The 20,071-nt window shown below is 45.2% G+C and overlaps 1 protein-coding gene across 3 annotated transcripts in view; it reads left to right on the forward strand.

The window, feature by feature from the left end:
- The first annotated feature begins 1,098 nt into the window (after positions 1–1,098).
- Positions 1,099–20,071, forward strand: part of SLC8A3 (solute carrier family 8 member A3) — a 92,004-nt gene continuing 73,031 nt past the window's right edge. For all 3 annotated transcript variants that reach the window (XM_050975640.1, XM_050975641.1, XM_009102008.4), the window contains exon 1: positions 1,099–2,901. In XM_050975640.1, coding sequence (XP_050831597.1) covers positions 1,136–2,901 — 1,766 coding nt within the window. In that variant the 5' untranslated portion in view covers positions 1,099–1,135. The remainder of the gene's footprint in view (positions 2,902–20,071) is intronic.

A 20,071-nucleotide genomic window follows, 5' to 3' on the forward strand; every position in this document is an offset into this window, starting at 1 on the left:
GGGCAGTGATATGCCAAATCTATGTGCTACATCGATCAGCTCCATTGTTTTTGTATGGTATTTTAGGTTAGAGATTACTTTCATTTTAGAAGATATTTGAAAATATATCCATTTCTTAGGGATGCTGAGGTAATGTTAGGGGGTCCATATATTTTGCTCTGTCTTCTGAGTTTTATGAGCACAACTTTTCCTAAATGTGGCATTTTTGTAGGTTTCTGTGACCATTTAAAAGCATGATTATTGATGTAAAATGTGATGGTCCAGATGGCAGAGGAGAGGCTAGTGATAAATGGCCTTTGGCACTTTGCCGAGCATGAGTCTTCTGCCCTGTTTCTGAGTTGATACCTTTACCTTCTAACACAAACTCCTTGTGCATCAGGGCTTGGGGGACCCTTCTGCAGACTCTGAGCCTGTTAGGAGGGCTCTTTGTTGGGATAATTTGGCCACAAATGTACTCCATGACTTATGACTGAATCACGTCCTACAAATGGACTTCATTTGGAGATTGATCACTGACCTTAAGTGGTACTTTCTGTGTTGCTAGAGACTTACTGACTTGTTTTATTCCCTGATTTCTGAGTGAGGGGGGTCCTTAGGTTTGACAGCTTGTGCTGAGTTGAAGTGCTGTGTGCTGGGGATCACCATGGCATCACTAGATGAGCACTAGCTGAGCACTCAGTTCTCCTGTTGCACGTGACGTAGGTCAGGAATGAGCTATTTTTAATAAATATAAATATATATATATTCACACACTATATATATATATACACACTACATATATATATATACACTATATATATAATGTGTGTGTGTATGTATATATATATATATATATATATATACACACACACACACACACTCTTTTCCTCTGAATTACTTTTCTAGCAATTGATCTTCATCTGCAGGGTATGTAAATGTTGCAGTTTGTTAGAGCCCCTGCTAAATACCTTCTTCAAAGTGGCAGAGAGACAGCCCATACATCTCTACCACTACTCTTCAGTGGTGAGATACTGAAGTGCATCTGGGTAAATGTTGCATCTTCCTTCTCTCTCATGCTTCCCTCCCCCCTCTCTGTTTTGTTTGTTTCAGGTTCTCGGCCTTTTTGGATCTACACAGTGGAAGTTGCATCTTGTGTATGGCGTGGTTAAGCTTGCAGCCTGTCACCTCGGCCTTCCTCCATTTTGGGCTGGTTACTTTTGTGCTGTTTTTGCATGGTTTGCAGGTGGATGCTGGCCTGACGGGAGACTCAACCAGTACAGTACAAAACAGCTCGTGTTCAGGATCTTTTGACTGCAAGGAGGGTGTTATCCTGCCAATATGGTACCCAGAAAACCCATCCCTTGGGGACAAAATTGCCCGTGTTATCGTATACTTTGTAGCGCTGATCTACATGTTCCTTGGAGTCTCCATCATTGCAGATCGTTTCATGGCATCTATAGAGGTCATTACATCACAGGAGAAAGAAATAACAATTAAGAAACCCAATGGAGAGACCACAACAACCACCATTCGGATTTGGAATGAAACTGTTTCCAACTTGACCCTCATGGCTCTGGGCTCCTCTGCTCCTGAGATCCTCTTGTCTCTGATAGAAGTATGTGGGCATGGATTCATAGCTGGAGACCTGGGGCCATCTACAATTGTTGGCAGTGCTGCTTTCAATATGTTTATCATCATTGCCATCTGTGTCTATGTGATCCCTGATGGGGAAACCAGGAAGATAAAACACCTGAGGGTTTTCTTTGTCACAGCTGCATGGAGCATCTTTGCTTACATCTGGTTGTACATGATCCTTGCTGTCTTCTCTCCAGGTGTGGTTCAGGTTTGGGAAGGCCTGCTCACGCTGTTTTTCTTTCCACTGTGTGTCGTTCTGGCTTGGATAGCAGATAGACGTCTGCTTTTCTACAAGTATATGCACAAAAAGTACCGTACTGATAAGCACAGGGGCATTATCATAGAATCGGAAGGTGACCACCCTAAGGGAATTGAGATGGATGGCAAGATGATGAACTCTCACTTTCTAGATGGGAACTTAGTGACTGTGGAGGGGAAGGAGGTAGATGAATCTCGCAAAGAGATGATCCGGATCCTAAAGGACCTGAAGCAAAAGCACCCAGAAAAGGACTTGGACCAGCTGGTGGAGATGGCCAACTACTATGCCTTGTCTCACCAGCAGAAGAGCAGAGCCTTTTATCGCATTCAGGCAACCAGAATGATGACAGGAGCTGGCAATATTCTGAAAAAGCACGCAGCCGAGCAAGCCAAGAGAACCACTAGCTTGCATGAGGTACGGCCAGAAGAACCTGAAGAATTCATCTCCAAAATTTATTTTGACCCATGCTCCTACCAGTGTCTTGAGAACTGTGGTGCCGTTCTCCTGACAGTGGTGCGGAAAGGAGGGGACATGTCCAAGACCATCTATGTGGACTATAAAACAGAGGATGGCTCTGCCAATGCTGGTGCTGACTATGAGTTCACAGAGGGGACTGTTGTCTTGAAATCTGGGGAGACCCAGAAGGAGTTCTCTGTGGGAATTATTGATGATGACATCTTTGAGGAAGATGAGCATTTCTTTGTGCGGCTCAGTAATCTCCGTGTGGTAGAGAGTGAGGAACCTCCAGAGCTCAGTAACTCCCCATACCCAAAGGCCATGTTGGCTTCTCCTTGTGTGGCCACAGTGACTATCCTGGATGATGACCATGCTGGCATCTTCACATTTGAGTGTGACATTATACACGTCAGTGAGAGCATTGGTGTGATGGAAGTCAAAGTTCTAAGGACATCAGGTGCGCGGGGTACAGTCATAGTGCCATTTAGGACAGTAGAAGGGACAGCGAAAGGGGGTGGCGAAGACTTTGAAGACACTTACGGCGAGTTGGAGTTCAAGAATGATGAAACTGTGTAAGTATCCCGTTCATTTCTGTTCTCGGGTCTAGTTGTGGTATTTAACCCCACATTTTGAGTCCATTACAGGTGAATGCCGACAAGGGACAGGCTCCTTTCTGCAGCTTTCTATCAGTTTCTCTACTTACTTCTATCAGGCAAGAGCCGACAGCAGGATTTAAGAGCTCAAAGCTCTTGTCCCTTCCCTCTTAGGAATGACAGATTGAGGCTCAAAAATACTGGGGACCAGGGGACAGGAAGAAAATATATCATTCTCTGAGGTCCTGTATTAAAGCTAAGGGTTAATGGAGAGTTAAGGTAGAGAAAGAAGGAAAAAGATGGGGTTTTACTTGGCTGGGCAAATATGGGAAAGCCTCTTTTTGAACACCAAACATAAGGAACACAGGACTTTGTTGCAATCCCTAGATTAGAGGTTCATAACAATTATTCCCAGGCATGCAAGAGCTGCTCAGTAGCCCTTGGGTTGGTTTTTTTTTTTTTTTTCACATGAGCAGTACTTCATACCTGTGTCCCTAGGCTTGCCTGTGCAACTGGCAGGTCTGTGTGGCAGCTAATTCCCAGCACAGACACAGCTGCAAAGCTATTCTGCTGAACCTGAAATCCCTGCAGCCTTTATGACTCTATGGTCTACCTGTATTCCCTACATCACCTTCTCTATGATCACTGTATGTCTGTTCATTTGCTACCAGTGGTTTTCCCCCTTATAAAATACTGTGGCAAATGGCAATTATGGTCTAAAGCATTACAGATCACAGCCTGCCCATGTGGCTCCATGACCCAGTGTTTTCATACAGAATAAAGAAAGAAAGCACCACCCACCTATTAATTCAGCTTTTTTTATTGCATACTAAGTAGCTGATGCTAAGCTAGGAAGTAATAAAGTCCAGAGAGGTGATAATGTCTAATTGCTCTAAGTACCTGTTGTTAACAGTAGTAAGGAATGAGAAAAATCCCTTAGTTGAGCAGGGAGTAGGACAGAGGTGTGAGCCTGGTGCTAAAACTCCCAAGTGCCTAGTTCCTTTTGTTAAAACCTAACCACTTGACCTATTGCAGGAAGAATTGTGCAGGCTTGCACATCAGAGAAAGGAGATATTTGTACCAAACCTCCCAATACTGTGCCCAGAAGTATGTTAATATATTAAATTCTGCAAAGTAGGGATGTCCTAATTTGATAGGCCCTTCTAACCACTAAACCATTTAATCCAGCTAATATCCACAGTCTTGATGCTTGATTATGTGTTCTTCCTGTTAGAGGAAGAGAAGCTCCTATTGGCTGGCTTCAGCCACTGTCAGAACTGGAAGGGGATCAGCTGTCCTAATCTGGCCTTTTTGGGAAGATGGACCGTGCAGGTCAGTCTTCTTAACTGAACTACAAGCTGATTTCTGTGGAGAAAGCAAAGAAGAATGTTAGGTTTGTGGTTATAGTCTCTTGTGAGCGGGCTACCTAAAATATGATGGGCACTACTTTGCTTTAACCAGGTCTTGAAACAGAGACTTTCCTTGCTTGAAGAAGACCATCAGTGAAAGACCAGCAGATCTGGGGTACCAAAGAGTACTCTGATCTGTACTCCCTTTCTCTCGTGTGCTGGTTAATGAAGACTTCTTTTTGTCTTTGAAAACTGACAGAAGGTCAGAGCATGCCCACACAGTTGCTTCCCTTGGGTTAAAGCAAATCACTTTCAGCAGAGCCTTGTGGCACAGACTCCAATAAAAAAAAGGCACTCCAGAAAACAAGTATGTGTAGGTTGCTTAACACTGTAGTTTTTTAACCAGCAATGGCCTAGAACGTAGACAAGACATTTGTACTGTATTTAAAATGGTGACCACACCTAATGCATTAATGAGACTTTCACTTCTGCATCAGAAGCCTGCTGGGAACAAGCCCACTAGCCACAGTGGCCATGAAGATCATGTGGCTAGCAGATTTTAATTTATTTTGAAGCTGGAATTAGTGTAGTGGCTCAACATAGCATTTAATCAAGCCAATAAACCTAACAAGGAGGGAGATCATATTAGCCAGCACATATCTTTATTCACTCCCTACTTACTCCTTTATTCATACCTCCAGGAATTACAGGAATTAATGAAAACATGGAGTTAATTTTCAGTAATCAATCTTTGGCCTTTAAATTCAGTGAACACAGTTTGGTTCTGCATTTTGCTAGCTCCTCTTTGAGGTCCGGGTTGTAGCAGCTGTAGAAACCTGGAAGCAGTGTTAGGTGGGTTTAATATTTTCTTCCTTCCCTGCTTTCTAAATCTGAATGCAGAAAAATCATTTTGAGTAAATATTTAGGCTGCAAACAAACTTGAAGTGACTTAGATCTGAATTTTGGACATCAGACCCATAATGCTGCTATTCCAATGAACAGTTTGCTCAGCCCAATTTGGGAAGATGGGTGGATAGGGTGTTTGGTACAGTTTTGCTGACCCAGAGGGCAGTGTATGAGTCACAGAATTGCTTGGTACAGGGCTGTCTGAAGACACTGGGTCACCAAATAGCCAGAGCATTGCCTGGTTAAATGTTTGAGTCCCTGCCTCTTAGATGCCTTGCCACTGAGGGGGGTCCACTACAAGGTATTGACATTCCCTGCACCCTGAAGGGGGAACCAAGAGTTCACCAAGCCCAGTACAGAATAGAGGAGAGCAAGGAGACTAAGATGATTGGCTGGCAATACAAAGGGAGTCAGAAAGCAGCGAGAAGTTAGCGTGCTTCCCCTTCAGCCTACTGTTTAGATCCTTGCCTAGGAAAGTGGAACATGGGCTCTAGTTTCCATGCTGGTGTAGAACTCCTGCACCAGCATGACCACCTCACTGCCTTAACCGTCTCAGTCTTCTCGTGGAGTCACTTTGGTAAGATTTTTTGACTCATGGAGGAGACAAATTATTTAACAGCATCTTGCAAACACGTAAGACGGTGCTGAGCTTTGCCGTGGCTATGCATGTATGCTAAGGATCTGCAGAACTGCAGCCACAGAGAAGCACTGATCTGTGTAAACTGAAGGAGAGCAAAGCTTCAGTTCATGCTCTCAGCTTGCTCTCCATCACACGAACTTAAAAACTCACATTGTGCAGCAGCAGATGATCTGTAAGCAGTCTGTAGGTTGGCCTCCTGAAGTGTAGCAATGGCTAAATTAATCTGAGGGGCATTGGATTACACAGCACTCCGAGATCAAACTGTAGGAGAAGCGCTGCCACCTACCAGATCCTGAGGGCCAAGGATAAGGACTTTCCCTGGAAACTAAACTAAAGGGAGAACAGATCTTCACTTAGATATAACAAGACAAAATAAACAGTCTCGGGGTTGTTTTTGAGAGGCTTTCCCTAAAATATATGAGACCAAAAAAAGCTGAATTGATGTGAGCTTTACAGAACAAGAGGGAAATGGGTCCTGCCAGCGGGTCTTGCTTATTGCCTCTGTGATTCTTTCTAGACTAACACAGTCAAAGTTTCCTTACTCACTTTTGGGTGGGAGCACAAGAGAATGCAGGCCAAGGTGAGGGGTATTGAAACAATGCCATTATTACTGAAATATGATTCTCTGCAGAATGTGTGTGAGTGCATGTATGGGTGTGTTTGAGTGTTGGATATCTGAAAATCAAGCCATATAATCTTGAATGATGTCGTCTGTTGAGAAGGGAATTGATCAAATCTCAAATATTTGATTATGCTGCCTCTTTTTCAATACATTTGTTATTTCTGAACTCCTGCCCCAGTGAGGCCAGATATAACCTATGCAGCTAAAGTGGAATCCTAGCTCTCTTGTTGACTAAAAGGATCAATGAACCCAAAAGCTTTTTTTTTTTTTCCTTTTTTTTTTTTTTTGGCAAGATGACTGAAAACTTTTAAATGATTTTGTATGGAAATAGATGGTTAGGTTCTTGAAGGTATGAAAATGTAGAAGAATGATTGACCCTGCTGCTTTATCATGACTAAGCAATAAAGAAATCATTAAGAGCCAGAAGCAAAAAATGAATTGAGTTTTAAAGGATTTTCTTTTCACATTAGAAAGAGAACTCCTATCAATTCATTAAATTTAATTTGAATTTTCTCTGCTTAAGTTGTTTCTTCTGTTTAAAACTGTCGAAATTCATATGGAAATTTGTCGATGTCTTGTTTCAGAACACTTGGAAAGATACACAATTACCAATAGCTAGTTGATATGCTAGACAATAATGAAGTTCTGCTGTGGTCTTGTCACTTGCAGCAGCTGTACTGAGTTAAGGCTTAGGCCAAGAGGTCTACTTTGGTAGGTGCCTTTGTTGCTTGCTAAGTTACTTGCAGGCTACTAGAACTACAGCTCTTTGCCCATAGCCTTTACAGAGTGTTGCTTGTGGCTCAGGAAGGAACTGGCTATTGAGAGATGCTGTGGTGTTGAACTGGTATTCAGTGGGCTGCAAAGCCTTTTTGCCAAGTCAGTGTGGCTAAACTTTGGTAGCACATGGAAACTTAGAGTCCCTTATCTATGAGTGTGTTAGGCAGAGCACTTGGTATCAGAAGGGCTGTCTGCTCCTTTAATACACAGACTGCTGGAGACAAACATATTAAGCCTGCCTTGATAGGCAGTGAGATACTGTTCCTTCCCTTCAGGATTTGGGTAGGATGTTGTGCAAGTTGCATGTTGCCTCTCCTTGTCTGCTTCTCCCCAGAGAATCCTGCAGGCTGCTGCGCGCATGGCTGTGTCTGCACCATCAGTCACTGTGAGCCTTGGGCTGTCTCCCAGCATGTGCTTAGTTTGGTAATGCTGGTCTTCCAAAGGGCTGCCACAGCACTGTGCAGTGAAAAATCATTCTCCTGTTGGGGGCTTCAGACACTTTCTGGCTCATGAAATGCGTGTCTTTGTGTGCATGTAGTGGCTAGAGGTGGTCCTGTCTGCACCAAGGTCACCTTGGTGCTGTGTCTCGAGGCTGCTGGTTACCAATTGCCCCAGGGCAGACAGCACATGCTGGTGCTGCTGCCCTCTCTCCTGTGTGTTGTGCCACCCTTGTTTGGAAGGAAGGTCAGTATCCCTTCCCCTCCTGTCCACCAGGGCTTGGACATAGAGACCCTGAGCCTTAAGCCCTTGCTCACTAGCCTGCCATGATGGCTGTTGGCTTCTTCCAGCAGATCCAGTCCAGGTGATAGGGGAGAAAAGGAAGTGTTGGTTTTCTGGTTGAAGGATGTCACGCTGAGGTTTAGCATCATTAACTGGCCTTCCTTTTTGCCATGCAGCACTTGAGGAAACTGTCAACCTAAGTTTTTTATTTGATCACCTACACAGTCATGGTTGTGTCATTTTGAGGGGAATGCTGTTATTGATACTTAGCTCTTTTGCTTGGTATTTTTTCAGTAGATCTCATAGCACTTTGCAAAAGAGATTGAGAGACAGTATTCCCATTTTGTAGATGTGGAAAAAAATACAGAGAAAGTGACTTCTCTTCCTTCTGGATTACCCAGCAGATCAAAAGCAAAGACACAAATAAAAACTGATTTCCCTGAACTGCTGACCTGTGCTCTATCCAGAGGAGGTCTGTGTGCATCAAGCTTATAGTTTTCCATTACTCAGGACCACACCGAATTTTTGCAGATTCACTGACTTCTCTCCAGTTGTTGAGAGTCAGGATGGTACAGGTGTAGCCAGTAACTGGAATATCTCACTGTTCCCCCAAGCTGACAACAGGAGCTGCAGTTTTCGATGTTCATTTTCCTAAATTAAATTTTGGCTACATGACATGGAGGTCTGCTGCATCAGCAGACTTTGCTTTATTTATATCATCTGTGATGACTCCAATTAATGACCAAGGTAATAACAAAATTATTTTGGTACTTTAGTCTGAAATCTTGTTCAATAGCTGTCATACACCATACACTGACCCAAAGGCTCTGAAAAATTAAGACTTATTAGTGGGACTCAAGGCAATGAGAATTTGGTGTGTGAGGCTGATGCTTTCTTTCTCTCAGGAGGGAATGCTTCCTTCCCATTAGAGCCTATTGAGATTGAATCCTCTAAACTTTTCCCTAATTTGTCTCTGTTAGTGGGTAAGCACCCTCTGGCTTTATTTTCCTGCTTCTACATTTAAATTAGAAGTTCTTGATCCCTATTTTAATTCACATTAAGAGAAAAGAGTAGCAGACGCCCTCCAGTTAAGCAAACTTGCCCCCACTATTTTGCCATTGATAAAGGCTGTTGTATTTGCTTTTTGCTGTGAAATTCTCTTGTCAGTTTTCTTAGCAGTATCTCTGCAGTATTTAATTTAATTGAATTCCTTTACATACATGCACAGATGCTTTAATTTCTTCTACAGTCTGTGCCACTGTGAGGTCTAGGTGATGTGACCTGTAGGGGATTAGTGTAAGGTGTCAGGGGACTGTTTCTGGAATGTCTGTATACCAGCCTGCAGAAATGTGAGACCTTGACACCACACAGGGAAGAAGAGAAGCCCTGAGCTGACCTTTATCTTCCCAGATAGTCTTGTTGGCAGGTGTCAGGGGGATATACTTGCCCTCTGTCCATGAAGGACAAACAACATCCTGTCTCAGGGACTGTGACTTCTTGCCCAGAGGCATTATGTGACAGTGTTAAATAGGGGAGGCCTGGGACTCCAGCTCAAAAAGGAGGCACGTGGCAGAGATCAGTTCTTCAGCAGCTCCTTGGGGAGCTTATGGATTCTTGAAGAAGGCCCTTCAAAGGGACATCCTGCAATGTATAGGAGAGGGCAGTGATATTCCTAGTTTAGGGCCAACACAGGCAAATTCCCCCTGACAAATGACACAACCAACTTTTGGGTTTAAAAACAAGCAAAAGACCAGAACTGATCCAAGATAAAACAAGTTTACTGTGGTAATGTGGTTTTGCCTGCTTAACTCATACTGACTCATGCCTTACTGAGTGGAGCACCTTTGCAAAATGGGTAATGCTTAAAAGTCATGCTAACAGGGTTAGAGGCACAGGTTGTATTTGTTTCCCACATGTAAAGAAGAAGGAGAAAGAACAGTTTGAATGATGCAGCTTCAGGGGATTAAGAAGAGATTCTTGTGGCAAGGTTGATGGACATCCCATCATATGTGCTGGGAGTTTTTTTGAAAGCCAACAATGGGAATGCCACTTATGGCATCATTATAAAGTGTCTGACTCCTGACTACTAACAAATCAGAGTGGCAGTAGAGTTTGTGTTAAGTATGGGCTTATCCTTCTGTAAATGAGATGAAGAGAGCAACGGCATCTCAAGTATCCCCACCCAGAGGTCCTTCAGCATGTTTTGGATGTGATTAAAGAGAAGCAGCTCGTGCTGGTGCAAGATGGCAGATGTTTCAAATAAGAGCTGATTTACCTGTTGTTAGCAGTGTGATTTGGTTTTTATTTACCTCATGTCAGAAAAAAGGTGATAAAAGAATTTGCTATGCTAGCTGATTGAAGCACCAGGGACCAAGTTCATCCTCCATTTAGCTTCAGTGAAAACAGCAGATTAAAGCTGGGAGGAATGTGGACTCCTACATATTTACAGCTGTCTTAGCAGATGGGCTGTTGACAGTTGAGGCCCCTCAAGTCTCTGCCTGGGTGCTGGGTGCTCTCAGTATGTATTACCGAGAGCACTTCAGCTGAAGTTAGTCCTGGTGTTGAGCAGGCACTGGCTGCTTCCTGGGTCAGACCCTTTAGGTGGATTATGCTGGAAGGACAGTGAGATGGAAGTCTGAATATCAGATAGGGCCAGTTCTTCCTGCCTGGCTCTGTAGGAACTGTCCTTTGGAGGCCAGTGGAGATATCTGCTGAGGTGCCACAAAGCTTGAGCAGCTTCATGTGGAGCATGGTGCAGTCCCAGATCTGGACTGCAGTAACTAAACCCTCCTATGAACAGTGCATTCCTGACAGCCTCTGCTTATCCTGCCTCTCTCCTTCCCCATCCTCATGTGGAGACCTTCTGGGTGTTCAAAGCAGACCAGGACTTGATGCTTTACTCCATGTGAGCAAAAGCCATGGCTCTGTTCTCCTGCTCCTTTTGTTAAATGGTGGAAAAATCTCCTTTAGTGTTTCCAGATGCTGGGGAAGAAAGAGACTTCTCTGTACCCTGTTCACCTCTCCAAAGAGTTTCCAGGAGTATTTTCTCCTGCCTGTGCTGTGGCTGTTTGGCTGAGTGTGTCATTGATGGTTTATCTCCTGCTGCACCTCTTTAGTGCTCTATGTAAAAGTATGTTGCTTAAGTAAAATGGGTTAGGAATTACTTTCTGTGCTTCTGTTTTTCTTTCCATGAGATCAGCAAGCCAAATGTGTCCTGCCCTCAGAAAAACACCTGAGGACTGTGCTGCTTCGCTTTTATCCTTAAAAAAAAAAAAAAAGAAAGAAAAAAAAGAGTGATAAAACTATCAATATTTAATATAGAAATTTTGCTCCACTTATCTGTGCTTTACCCATCTTCTCTCCTGGGTTGGTCCCTCCTTTACCTCATCTGCTTGAGAGTTTTGGTTTAATACTGCTATCTCCTGTTTCCCTCAGTAAAGACAACTAGATCACAATGCTATTCAGGAAGGATGTGCTGGGACCAGTGTATTGGCTTTGCAAAATATCAAATCCTCTGTTTTCTAAGACATCATAAATGGTTATTTTGGGGTAGGTTGTGGTGGGCTTTGGTAGGTCACAGTAGTTTTCTCATTCTGTGGTGTAACTGGGAAGAGGAAACCTGTGCATTGGCAGTTTGTCCCAGGTGTGTCCTGTTAGCTAAGAGCATCAGAGGTGGACAGGACTCTGGATAATGCAGAAGCACAGTGAGCTGACTGTGTATGAGCAATAACTGCTTGCCTAGTAGCTGGGCTCCCAGGGTTTCTTCAGCTGGATCCTGCTGACCAGTACCTGAAAGCTGTGGCAGGGTGGAGGAGCCTGACTACTGCTGATGTGAGAGGCTGTAGCGCTAGGAAAGCGTGAGGAGCTGAGCACATTATGTATGCTGAGCACATTATGTATTAATATCATAATATTATATATTATGTTGCACCATGCAACACATTAGTTGCATGGTTCCTGTCCTATTGCAAAGTCTTAATTTTCTGTTAATAGCAAATTCTTGACATAATTGTCTTTCTTGCTCTTTTTGTGGTCTGAGAAGTGGAGCAGGTCTGTGGGAGTCAGAGCTGATGGCAGCTTCAGTAGGTCATTAGACTTTGTGGTGGGCAGCTGGTGCTGGCTTTCCCTTGAGGTACTGGAAAAAAAAAGTCAGAGGCCTCATTAACCCGTCCTTTATATGGTATGGGGCAGCAAAAAACCAGCATAACAGATGTGACATCCCCCCTGGCTTGACAGTAAGCTGTAGACAGCAGTGGCTGAGCAGGAGAGAAGTGCAGAGTGGTTTCCTTGGAGCACAGTGCCCAGGAGAGAGGGTAAAGAGCAAATGATCTGCTGGTTGGAGTGCTGGGGGAACATCAGTAAGTGACAGGTGGGTTTTTTCTTCTCTAAGTTCTGTGGAGAGTAGTAGAACCCCCTTGTGTTCCTGTGCAGTGCTTTTGGCCATCCAGGAGGCCAAAAGCATCACCTGGAGGAGGTGAGGTGCCATGGTGAAGAGGCAGCAGGACAGCTGGGTTTGCAAGCCTGGTGCTGCAGCTCCCTTGGAAAGATCTGGCTCATGATGGAAAAACTCAGTGAGTCTAGACTAAAACGAAGAGCAAAGTCTAAGGGTGAAATAGGCCTGGGTGCCCAGGCAATGGAAGCATGGCCACCCTCAAGGGAAAAAGCTGCTTTGTGCTGGGGTCACTCTGTCTGGCTCTGAGGGACCAGGGTGGTCATTCACAGCTCTGGGGCATTTGAAGACAGGACAAATGGATGAGTGGGCAGAAGGAGAACCTTTTCCAGCCTGTGCTGTATTGCCTGGAACTCCTGAATGCCCTAGCCTGAGACAAGGCCAAATGCCTCTGGAGAGAGCTTCTGGAGTCTTTCTGAAAAAGGCTGAGATTCCCTCGTACGTGTAGCCTGACATGTCATACCTCATGTGGCGCCGTATTTCCTGTCCCCACTCTGGGAATGGAGCCCAGCAGTTGCCTGGGCAGGGAGTGATGACTGCCGTTGGCAAGGGATTTCTCCCTTGTGGTGTAGGGCTGTCCTGGTGGCAGGCAAAAGAGTTTCTCAGGGCTGTGAGGTTGTGGAGTAGAGGAACAAGTATGCAGCATCAAGAAACTTCTGCTAAGGGTACCTTTCCTTCAATTTGATGGGGGGAGATGATTTTTTAAAGTGAATTGCTGTATAAGGTAATGGCCTGCTCCCTGGAGAGAACATCTAATGGAATGAAAGGGTATCTCTATCTTGTTTTGGGCGGTGAGAGCTTCCTCGAACCGCTGCCCAGAATACTTGTGAGACACCCTATAATTGAATTAGAAGTACCCTCCAGGGAGCATATAATTATATCATATCTATGAAACATAATGACAGCCCCCTCATATCACATGGTGAGCAACTGTCTGCTGCTGCCCAGAACCTTTCACCGGTAAGGAACTAATCTGCTTAGCACAGATTGAACTCGGTGGTGTACAGTACTTACCCAAATGCTTCTGAAGGGAATCCCTGCCAGCAGAATAAACCTGTTAGCAGCACGTGAGCATCGCTGCAGCCGCATTTCTCTCCCCAGCCTTCAGGCCACTCCAGCCAGGGCTGCTCACCTCCACCTTTGCCATCTTCTCTGAAGCTTCTTGGGAATTTTAAAGTTTGGGAAGTTTTCTTTATGCCTTTAAACATGTCTTTTTGCCCCTTATTGTGTAGTAATAGCCAGCAATACAGCGTGCGCTGAAGGGATTGAGGTCCATAATAGGCAGTGTCCTACCTTTCTGCTGATAGTTTGTAAGATTTTAATACAAGTCGGGATGTTCTGGGAAGAAGAGCAATTGTACTACCAGTTGAAATGAGTTTCCCTGGTGTGAACCACAGCATTGCAGCATCTCAAAAGGTTTTAGGCTAGAAGTGAGGAACACTGACCACCACGTAGAGGACTTCTGTGGGATACCTTAATTCCAATTAACTCTCACAAGACGCATCAGCTTCAGTCCATCTGCAGAAAAGTGTAGAGGGAGAGCAGGGTGGGGTGTTGGTGTGATTTTCGAGTACCCAAAGAAATCCTGTGGAGGAATTTCCTGACCCACAGTAGAAGTCAGCTGGGAAACAGCATTGTCTGCCTTCTGATTTGAAGAATACCCCTAGTCCAGAGAGGACTGACAATGCTCTGCCAAGACTGGGCTGCCCCCAGTCCTGCTGTAGTTAGTCCAGCAGCCTCTGATGGCTATCACAGAAAGCTCATCCACCCACGTGATTAAACTCATCTACCTGTCACAGGATTGTAGTTGCTGTAGGTACTGTTGCTGTCTGTCAGCCTCCAAGTGTCTTTTAGTCCTCAGATCCCAGAGCTCTGAGTGAGCTGGACACCTCTGGAATATGAGACAAGGACCTTTGGGAGATGATGGAGACAGTGGGTGAGTGAGGTTTCCTCCCATTACAAAGCAGGAGAACATCATGCTGAACTTGAAGACAATGGATCTGAGTCCCAATGTGTGTCCTTGACTGGCATTTTAGGGGTGAATCACCAAAGGTGGAGCCAAGTTTTTTTAGATAGCACTAGGGTGCAGCATCTTTTTTAGGAAGGAACTCTTCACAGAAATGGTGGTTGGATAGTGGAAAGGGCTGGGAGGTGCTGGTGTAGTCACCATCCCTGGAGGTGTTTAAGGAAAGGCCAGTGGAACTCAGTGTTTTGGTCTGGGTGACAAGGTGATGTTTGGTCACAGCTTGGACTCAGTGCATCTCAGAGGTATTTTCCAACCTAACTGATTCTGTGATCTCTGTGTGATTCTGTCCTTGGGGACAGTTCCATGGGGAATCATTGGCCATCAGGGCCCTAGTAGGGGTGTGTCCCGGGCTCAGCAGAGCTCTGCTGCTAAATGTTAAGTAATCTGGTAAAAGGCAGATAGAGAGCATCATGGTTGGAATGTGAAATGGATGAGAGTTCCTTGCTAAGAACCATGGGGCCTTGGTCTTCTCCTCTAATATGGGGCTGGGTTTCCTTCTGCGAGGCCAGCACTTCAACCAGAACTCCTTAGTTAGTGGGAATGTTTTGGAGATTAATTCATCTCCTATTTTCTCTCTACTAACTGGTAGGAAAGGAAATTTCAGTCTTGCTGAGGCAAGACAAGGGAAGGAGGAGCTGATCTCTGCTCTGTCTGCTGTCTCTACTCCCCCACCCTAGGAAAAAATCTAGCACTGTGGAGCCTACCTGCTTCAACTACCTACTGCCAGTGAATGCTTCAGCAAACTGGGAGGGCATCTGTTCTTTTTCAGGCAGCACTGGTGTTGAGCATGGCTTGAAGTGAAGGGAAAATCAAGATTCTTCCCCATGTTTACCTTCTACTTGGCATCTAGGTATCTGTAATGATGGTCCCCAACTCTAAGCACTGCAGCAAAGCAAGAGTTTTGGCATGAAAGAAAATGCTGAATCATTGTGCCAGTCCTGGTGGCTCTTGAGCACCATATCCTTGTACAGAACAGGAGACTCAGACAAACATTTGGGACAGGCTCCCACTGGCTGCATCTGACCACAGCTCTGGAGTAATGCTCACTGCTCATGTGCATTTGTTGGCTTTCTGTTCCTGGGGAAACTCCTTTTACCAGCTGGCTCATGCTTCACTTGGCCTTAGGAGCAGTTGCGTGCTTTTTCTGTAACAAGGAGACGGGACAGTAGCACGGTCAAGGTTATCTGACCTCCTGTAGGCAGAACACTGAGAGGCCCTGAGGAATATTGAGGTAACATTATTTAGTTACCCTGGGCAGTTTCTCACTGCAATTCAAGATATTTTGTGGTTTTATTTCTCTTTTTGTGTGGAGGGAATCCAGAATTACTCAACAAATTGAGCAGCAGAATAATTTTGTCTGCTGAGAAAAAGTGAGTGCCTATAGGCATGCTGTGTTTGGCAGCCAGTGGTCCTGTGAGGTGCCATAGGGCAGAGATTATCAGGACCAGGAGGTGCCTGTGCTGGGCAGGTTTGGGGGCTGGCATGGTCAGCAGTAGCATGCCTGTTCCACGAAGAGGGGTGCGCTGCTCTTGGGGAGTATGCAGTGAGCCAGGTGTGAGTGTCTGGCTGCTGAGCACCCTTCAGTGCTGGATGGGTGACTGGAGAGTTTGTGTGCTGCTCACTTGAAAACGCAGGCTCTGGAGAGCAGAGTGGTTGGCACGGCTGGGATTCAGGGACTAGAAACCAGACATTTTCTTCATTAGGAATACAGATCTGCTGCAAAAATCACAGGCTTCATTCCTACATGGGCTGGGGAAAAAGCCTCCCTGGGATGCTTCTGTTGCCATGTCCAGATGGGATACAATGATCCTCTTGGGAACAGTGATGGGTTGGTGGGCTTTGTGGCATGCTATGGCACTGCTGACCCTGGCTCCCACAGCCCTCTCCTAGGAGCCCGCTTGGGTCTGAATGTCAGCTATTGCTGCAAGGCTCCTGCAGGGATGCAGTGTCTCACCAGAGCCCTGCTGTTTAAAGCATCAACCTCTTGCTAACCCCTTAGCAGCTGTGGAACTGTTGATCTGTTTCTGCCTTTTTGCAGCAACTGGGCACACCATTCCCTCCTCTCTCACACGCATGTCACAGTTTTTGTGCACAGAAGGTGATGCCACTGTTTCCTCTGCTCATGCTGCCTATACTGTCCAAACAGGAACTTGTTGCCAGATTCTGGTGAGCACCTCTGAGAACTGAAGTGGAGACTGAGGTCCCATCCATAAAGGTGGCAGGGTCTCCCAGCCTGTTAGCTGATGTCAGGGTGTGTGATGTGGGTACATGCCCATCTCAGCTTGTGGTATAAGCCCTTATTCACTCAGTCCTTTCACCAGAGACTGTTTGGGTACTTTAGCAACTTTAAATTGCCTTTAGCCTTGACTAACCTGAGAACCTACAAGAAAAAGCTTTTTTACAGTGAAAACCAGCTGGGAGTGGATATATGCTAGATTGTGCCCTTTCTAGCTGCAGAAGGTGACTGGGAACAGTCAGCATGAGTTTACTACAGCAGATCATGCCTGACTAACCTGATGGCTTTCTGTGGTGAGAGGCCTGAGATGGTGGCTATGGAGGGAGCAGTGGGTGACATTTATCTTGGCTTCTGGTTTTTGATGTATTTTCCTACAGCATCATTATAGCCAGACTGCGAAGATACTGCCTTGATAGGTAATACAAGATGGATTAACAGGCTGTCTGGTCTATCAGACTGAAAAGGTAGTGGACAGTGCTGTGAGGTTGAATGGGTAGCCAGTTCCTAATCACAGCCTTGAGAAGCCAGCATATGAAATGGATGGTTCAGCATCCTAATCCATACCAGGGATGATAGGGTAACATGCAGCCCTGTCCTGGTGAGCCCATATGCACTGTGGTCCGAGGGGAAGGTTGGTATGCTAGAGTGTGGGTTGCTGGCCAAAGGGACCTTGGTGTACAGCAGAAAGGGACCAATGGGCCTTGGGAAGTTGGGAGAGAGAAATGCAGATCTTGTAGCTGGGATGGGGTCAGCCATTGCCCTGGTGCAGGCTGTGGGCTGGCTGGCTGGGAATGGCTCTGCAGGGAAGGAGCTGTGCTGCAGGGAGAAACTGCTTGGTTCATGCAGTTTAAAATAAATCAAGATTGAAGCAGTGCATTGATTTATCAGCAACATATAATTAACCAGCAATCAGTGAACTATATAAGGATCAATATCAGCAACACAGGGAAAAAAACCACAGTGCTGGACACCTGTGCAGTGCTGGTGTGCAGCTACAAATTTCCAAGAGTCCTTCTGTAACTGACTCCCAGAGGTTTGGCTCATATACAGTTATATGCCTCCCTGGCATTCCTGTCTCAATGGCAATTGGTGCCTAGGGTGAGCTCTGTGAGACCCCAGTGATCCCTGTGGACATCAGTCAGCAGCACAGCATGTCTTAAATATTAGCCAGAGTTGTCACTGCTACTGACATGGGATTTTGCAGGCAGTGGCAGAAGTTCATTCCCTGTAAAAGATGGAAGCAGCTCTGGCCCTCATTGGGATGTCAAGGGAAGGTGTCCCTGGGCTGCCCACCTTCTCCCCTTGTCTAGGGAACGTTCAGGCAAAGCTGGTAAGCTTGAATTTCCCACCCAATGCCTATTTCGTGATTTTTCTCCCATCTGAAGTAGGTGAGTGCTCTTCAATGCTGACCAGCTGAGGTGGTGATTACTAGACATGTAGCAGAGCTGGGGAGAGCACAGCTCTGCAGTAGAACTTCTATCCCAGTCTGACAAGTGTACTTCTTGCTGAACCTCTGGGAAGTGTTAGATAATGTCCCTTTTCATGATATGTGTATTATGTACTCACCATGTGGTATTCATTTTCCATCTGCCCAGGTGTACACAGCCATTTGTTGGAACTAGCTGAGGACATGCAGCAACATCCTCTCCAGGTGATCTGTTGCTTTGACCTCCAGGTCTAAATTTTGAGTGTCTATCACACATTGAAATTGTGGGGCAGAAATAAGTTCCCCTGGTCTACACCCTGTGTGATACTGGTTGGAGACCGGTAGTAGCAACCCCAGAGCAAGTTTCTCTTCCAGACACTGGTGGAGTAGCAGATTTGACAGAAAGGGATAAAAAGCAGGAGAAGCTTTGCAGAAATAATAGTCAAAAAAAGGGCTAAAGACAAGGAGGGAAGAAGCACCATCTTCTTGGTATCTCAGATAATATGTATTTCATGTGAAGTACACAACAGCCAGCCTGGCTGTCTTTGAACCCTGATGTCTGGTTGATTTTTTTTTTTTTTCCCCCTGTTAACATTCAACTTAAATAGAATAGTCCTCTGAGGGCCTGAGCTCAAGCACGTCAAATGTAGAGACTTCTACAGTTAGAGCAGGTGGAGGGAGTTGCATTAACCATCTCTTTGCTGGTATTTGCTGTTTTGTTGGCAGGTTACTTCCATGTCATTTGGACTTGATCGGTTGGAAGAGCACAAACCATGCAGTCATGACAGCTTATTTAGAGCTTCCTTTCTCAGGCAGTCCAGGTGTCTCTAGATGGCTGTGTGCCATGAGGACATGTCATTAAATAGCCATGAAATTGGGCTATTTACATGAGATTTTAACCAAGGTCTGCCAGGACTGGAGTGCAAGTAGGAACTGAAATATTCAAGTCCCCTATGGAGTGGAAGGACTTTATTTTCCTAGCTGAAAGGATATGGAAATTTCACAGGCCCAGAAGACCAGTCTGTAAAAAATTCTGTGAGAACCTCAGTTTTTAGAAGTGTTTCTTTGTGAAAAATGGAATAAAAGGGCAGTTCATACTCTTTTGGCTGCATAGCGGTTTTGTTCCTGGTGGCGACTTGGAAGCACAATAAGAAGCCACGAGAAAAAGCAGCAATTCCTGCCATTAGGGTTTTTTCTTGCAATTGTTCCTGTTCTCCCTGGATTTCAGTCAGAGCAGGAATTTAGTTTTTCCATTGGCTTTCTTAACCTGGATGAAGACTGGGAATTTTTCTCTCAAGCAGCTGTGGCTACACGCTTGTTATTGAGAGGGTTAAATCTCGGTGATTTGTGTTGAAAATGTGACATAAGAGATTAGATCTAGAATCCCATTTTGCTGGTGCACTGATAACACGATCTTATCAGCCTGTCACTCTTATTTGATTACTAACACTTGCTGCTGCAGAAACGGAGAAGGAGAAATGGGAAGTGGCTATTGATTGGCAATCAATAGGGACTGAGGTGCTTTCATCAGCCCCAGGGAAGGTGGCACATTCACCTGCTAATTGCAGCCTGCAAATCCCAGGGGGCATGCTCTGGCATGGCATTGCAGCATGTTGTACTACCAGACCAATGCTTTGAGGGATCACTCTTGAAATTAGTACTTTTTGGCACTGGGCCTGTGTAAGCTGTGCCATCCAGTGACAGAGCCACCCACGCTTCAGCCTAAGGTTAGGAGTATTGACTGAATTCATCAAACATGCCCTGAGAGGATGCAGAACAACTGGATATTGTACAATGGGGCTGACTGTGATTATTGCTTGAATACTGATTTTTCATCAAACAATAGGGGCTTTTGCTGTTGGGAGTAGTACCAAGCCTCCAGTTTGTTTGATAGAAGCCAGATGAAGTTTCATAATCCTTTTCCTCTTTCTTTTTCTCTGTGTATGTGTCTATATCCATCTTTTATCTCTTCTTCTCTAAACCTCTATTTCTCAATT

The sequence above is a fragment of the Serinus canaria genome, chromosome 5 (genome assembly GCF_022539315.1).
Source record: "Serinus canaria isolate serCan28SL12 chromosome 5, serCan2020, whole genome shotgun sequence".
NCBI lineage: Eukaryota > Metazoa > Chordata > Aves > Passeriformes > Fringillidae > Serinus > Serinus canaria.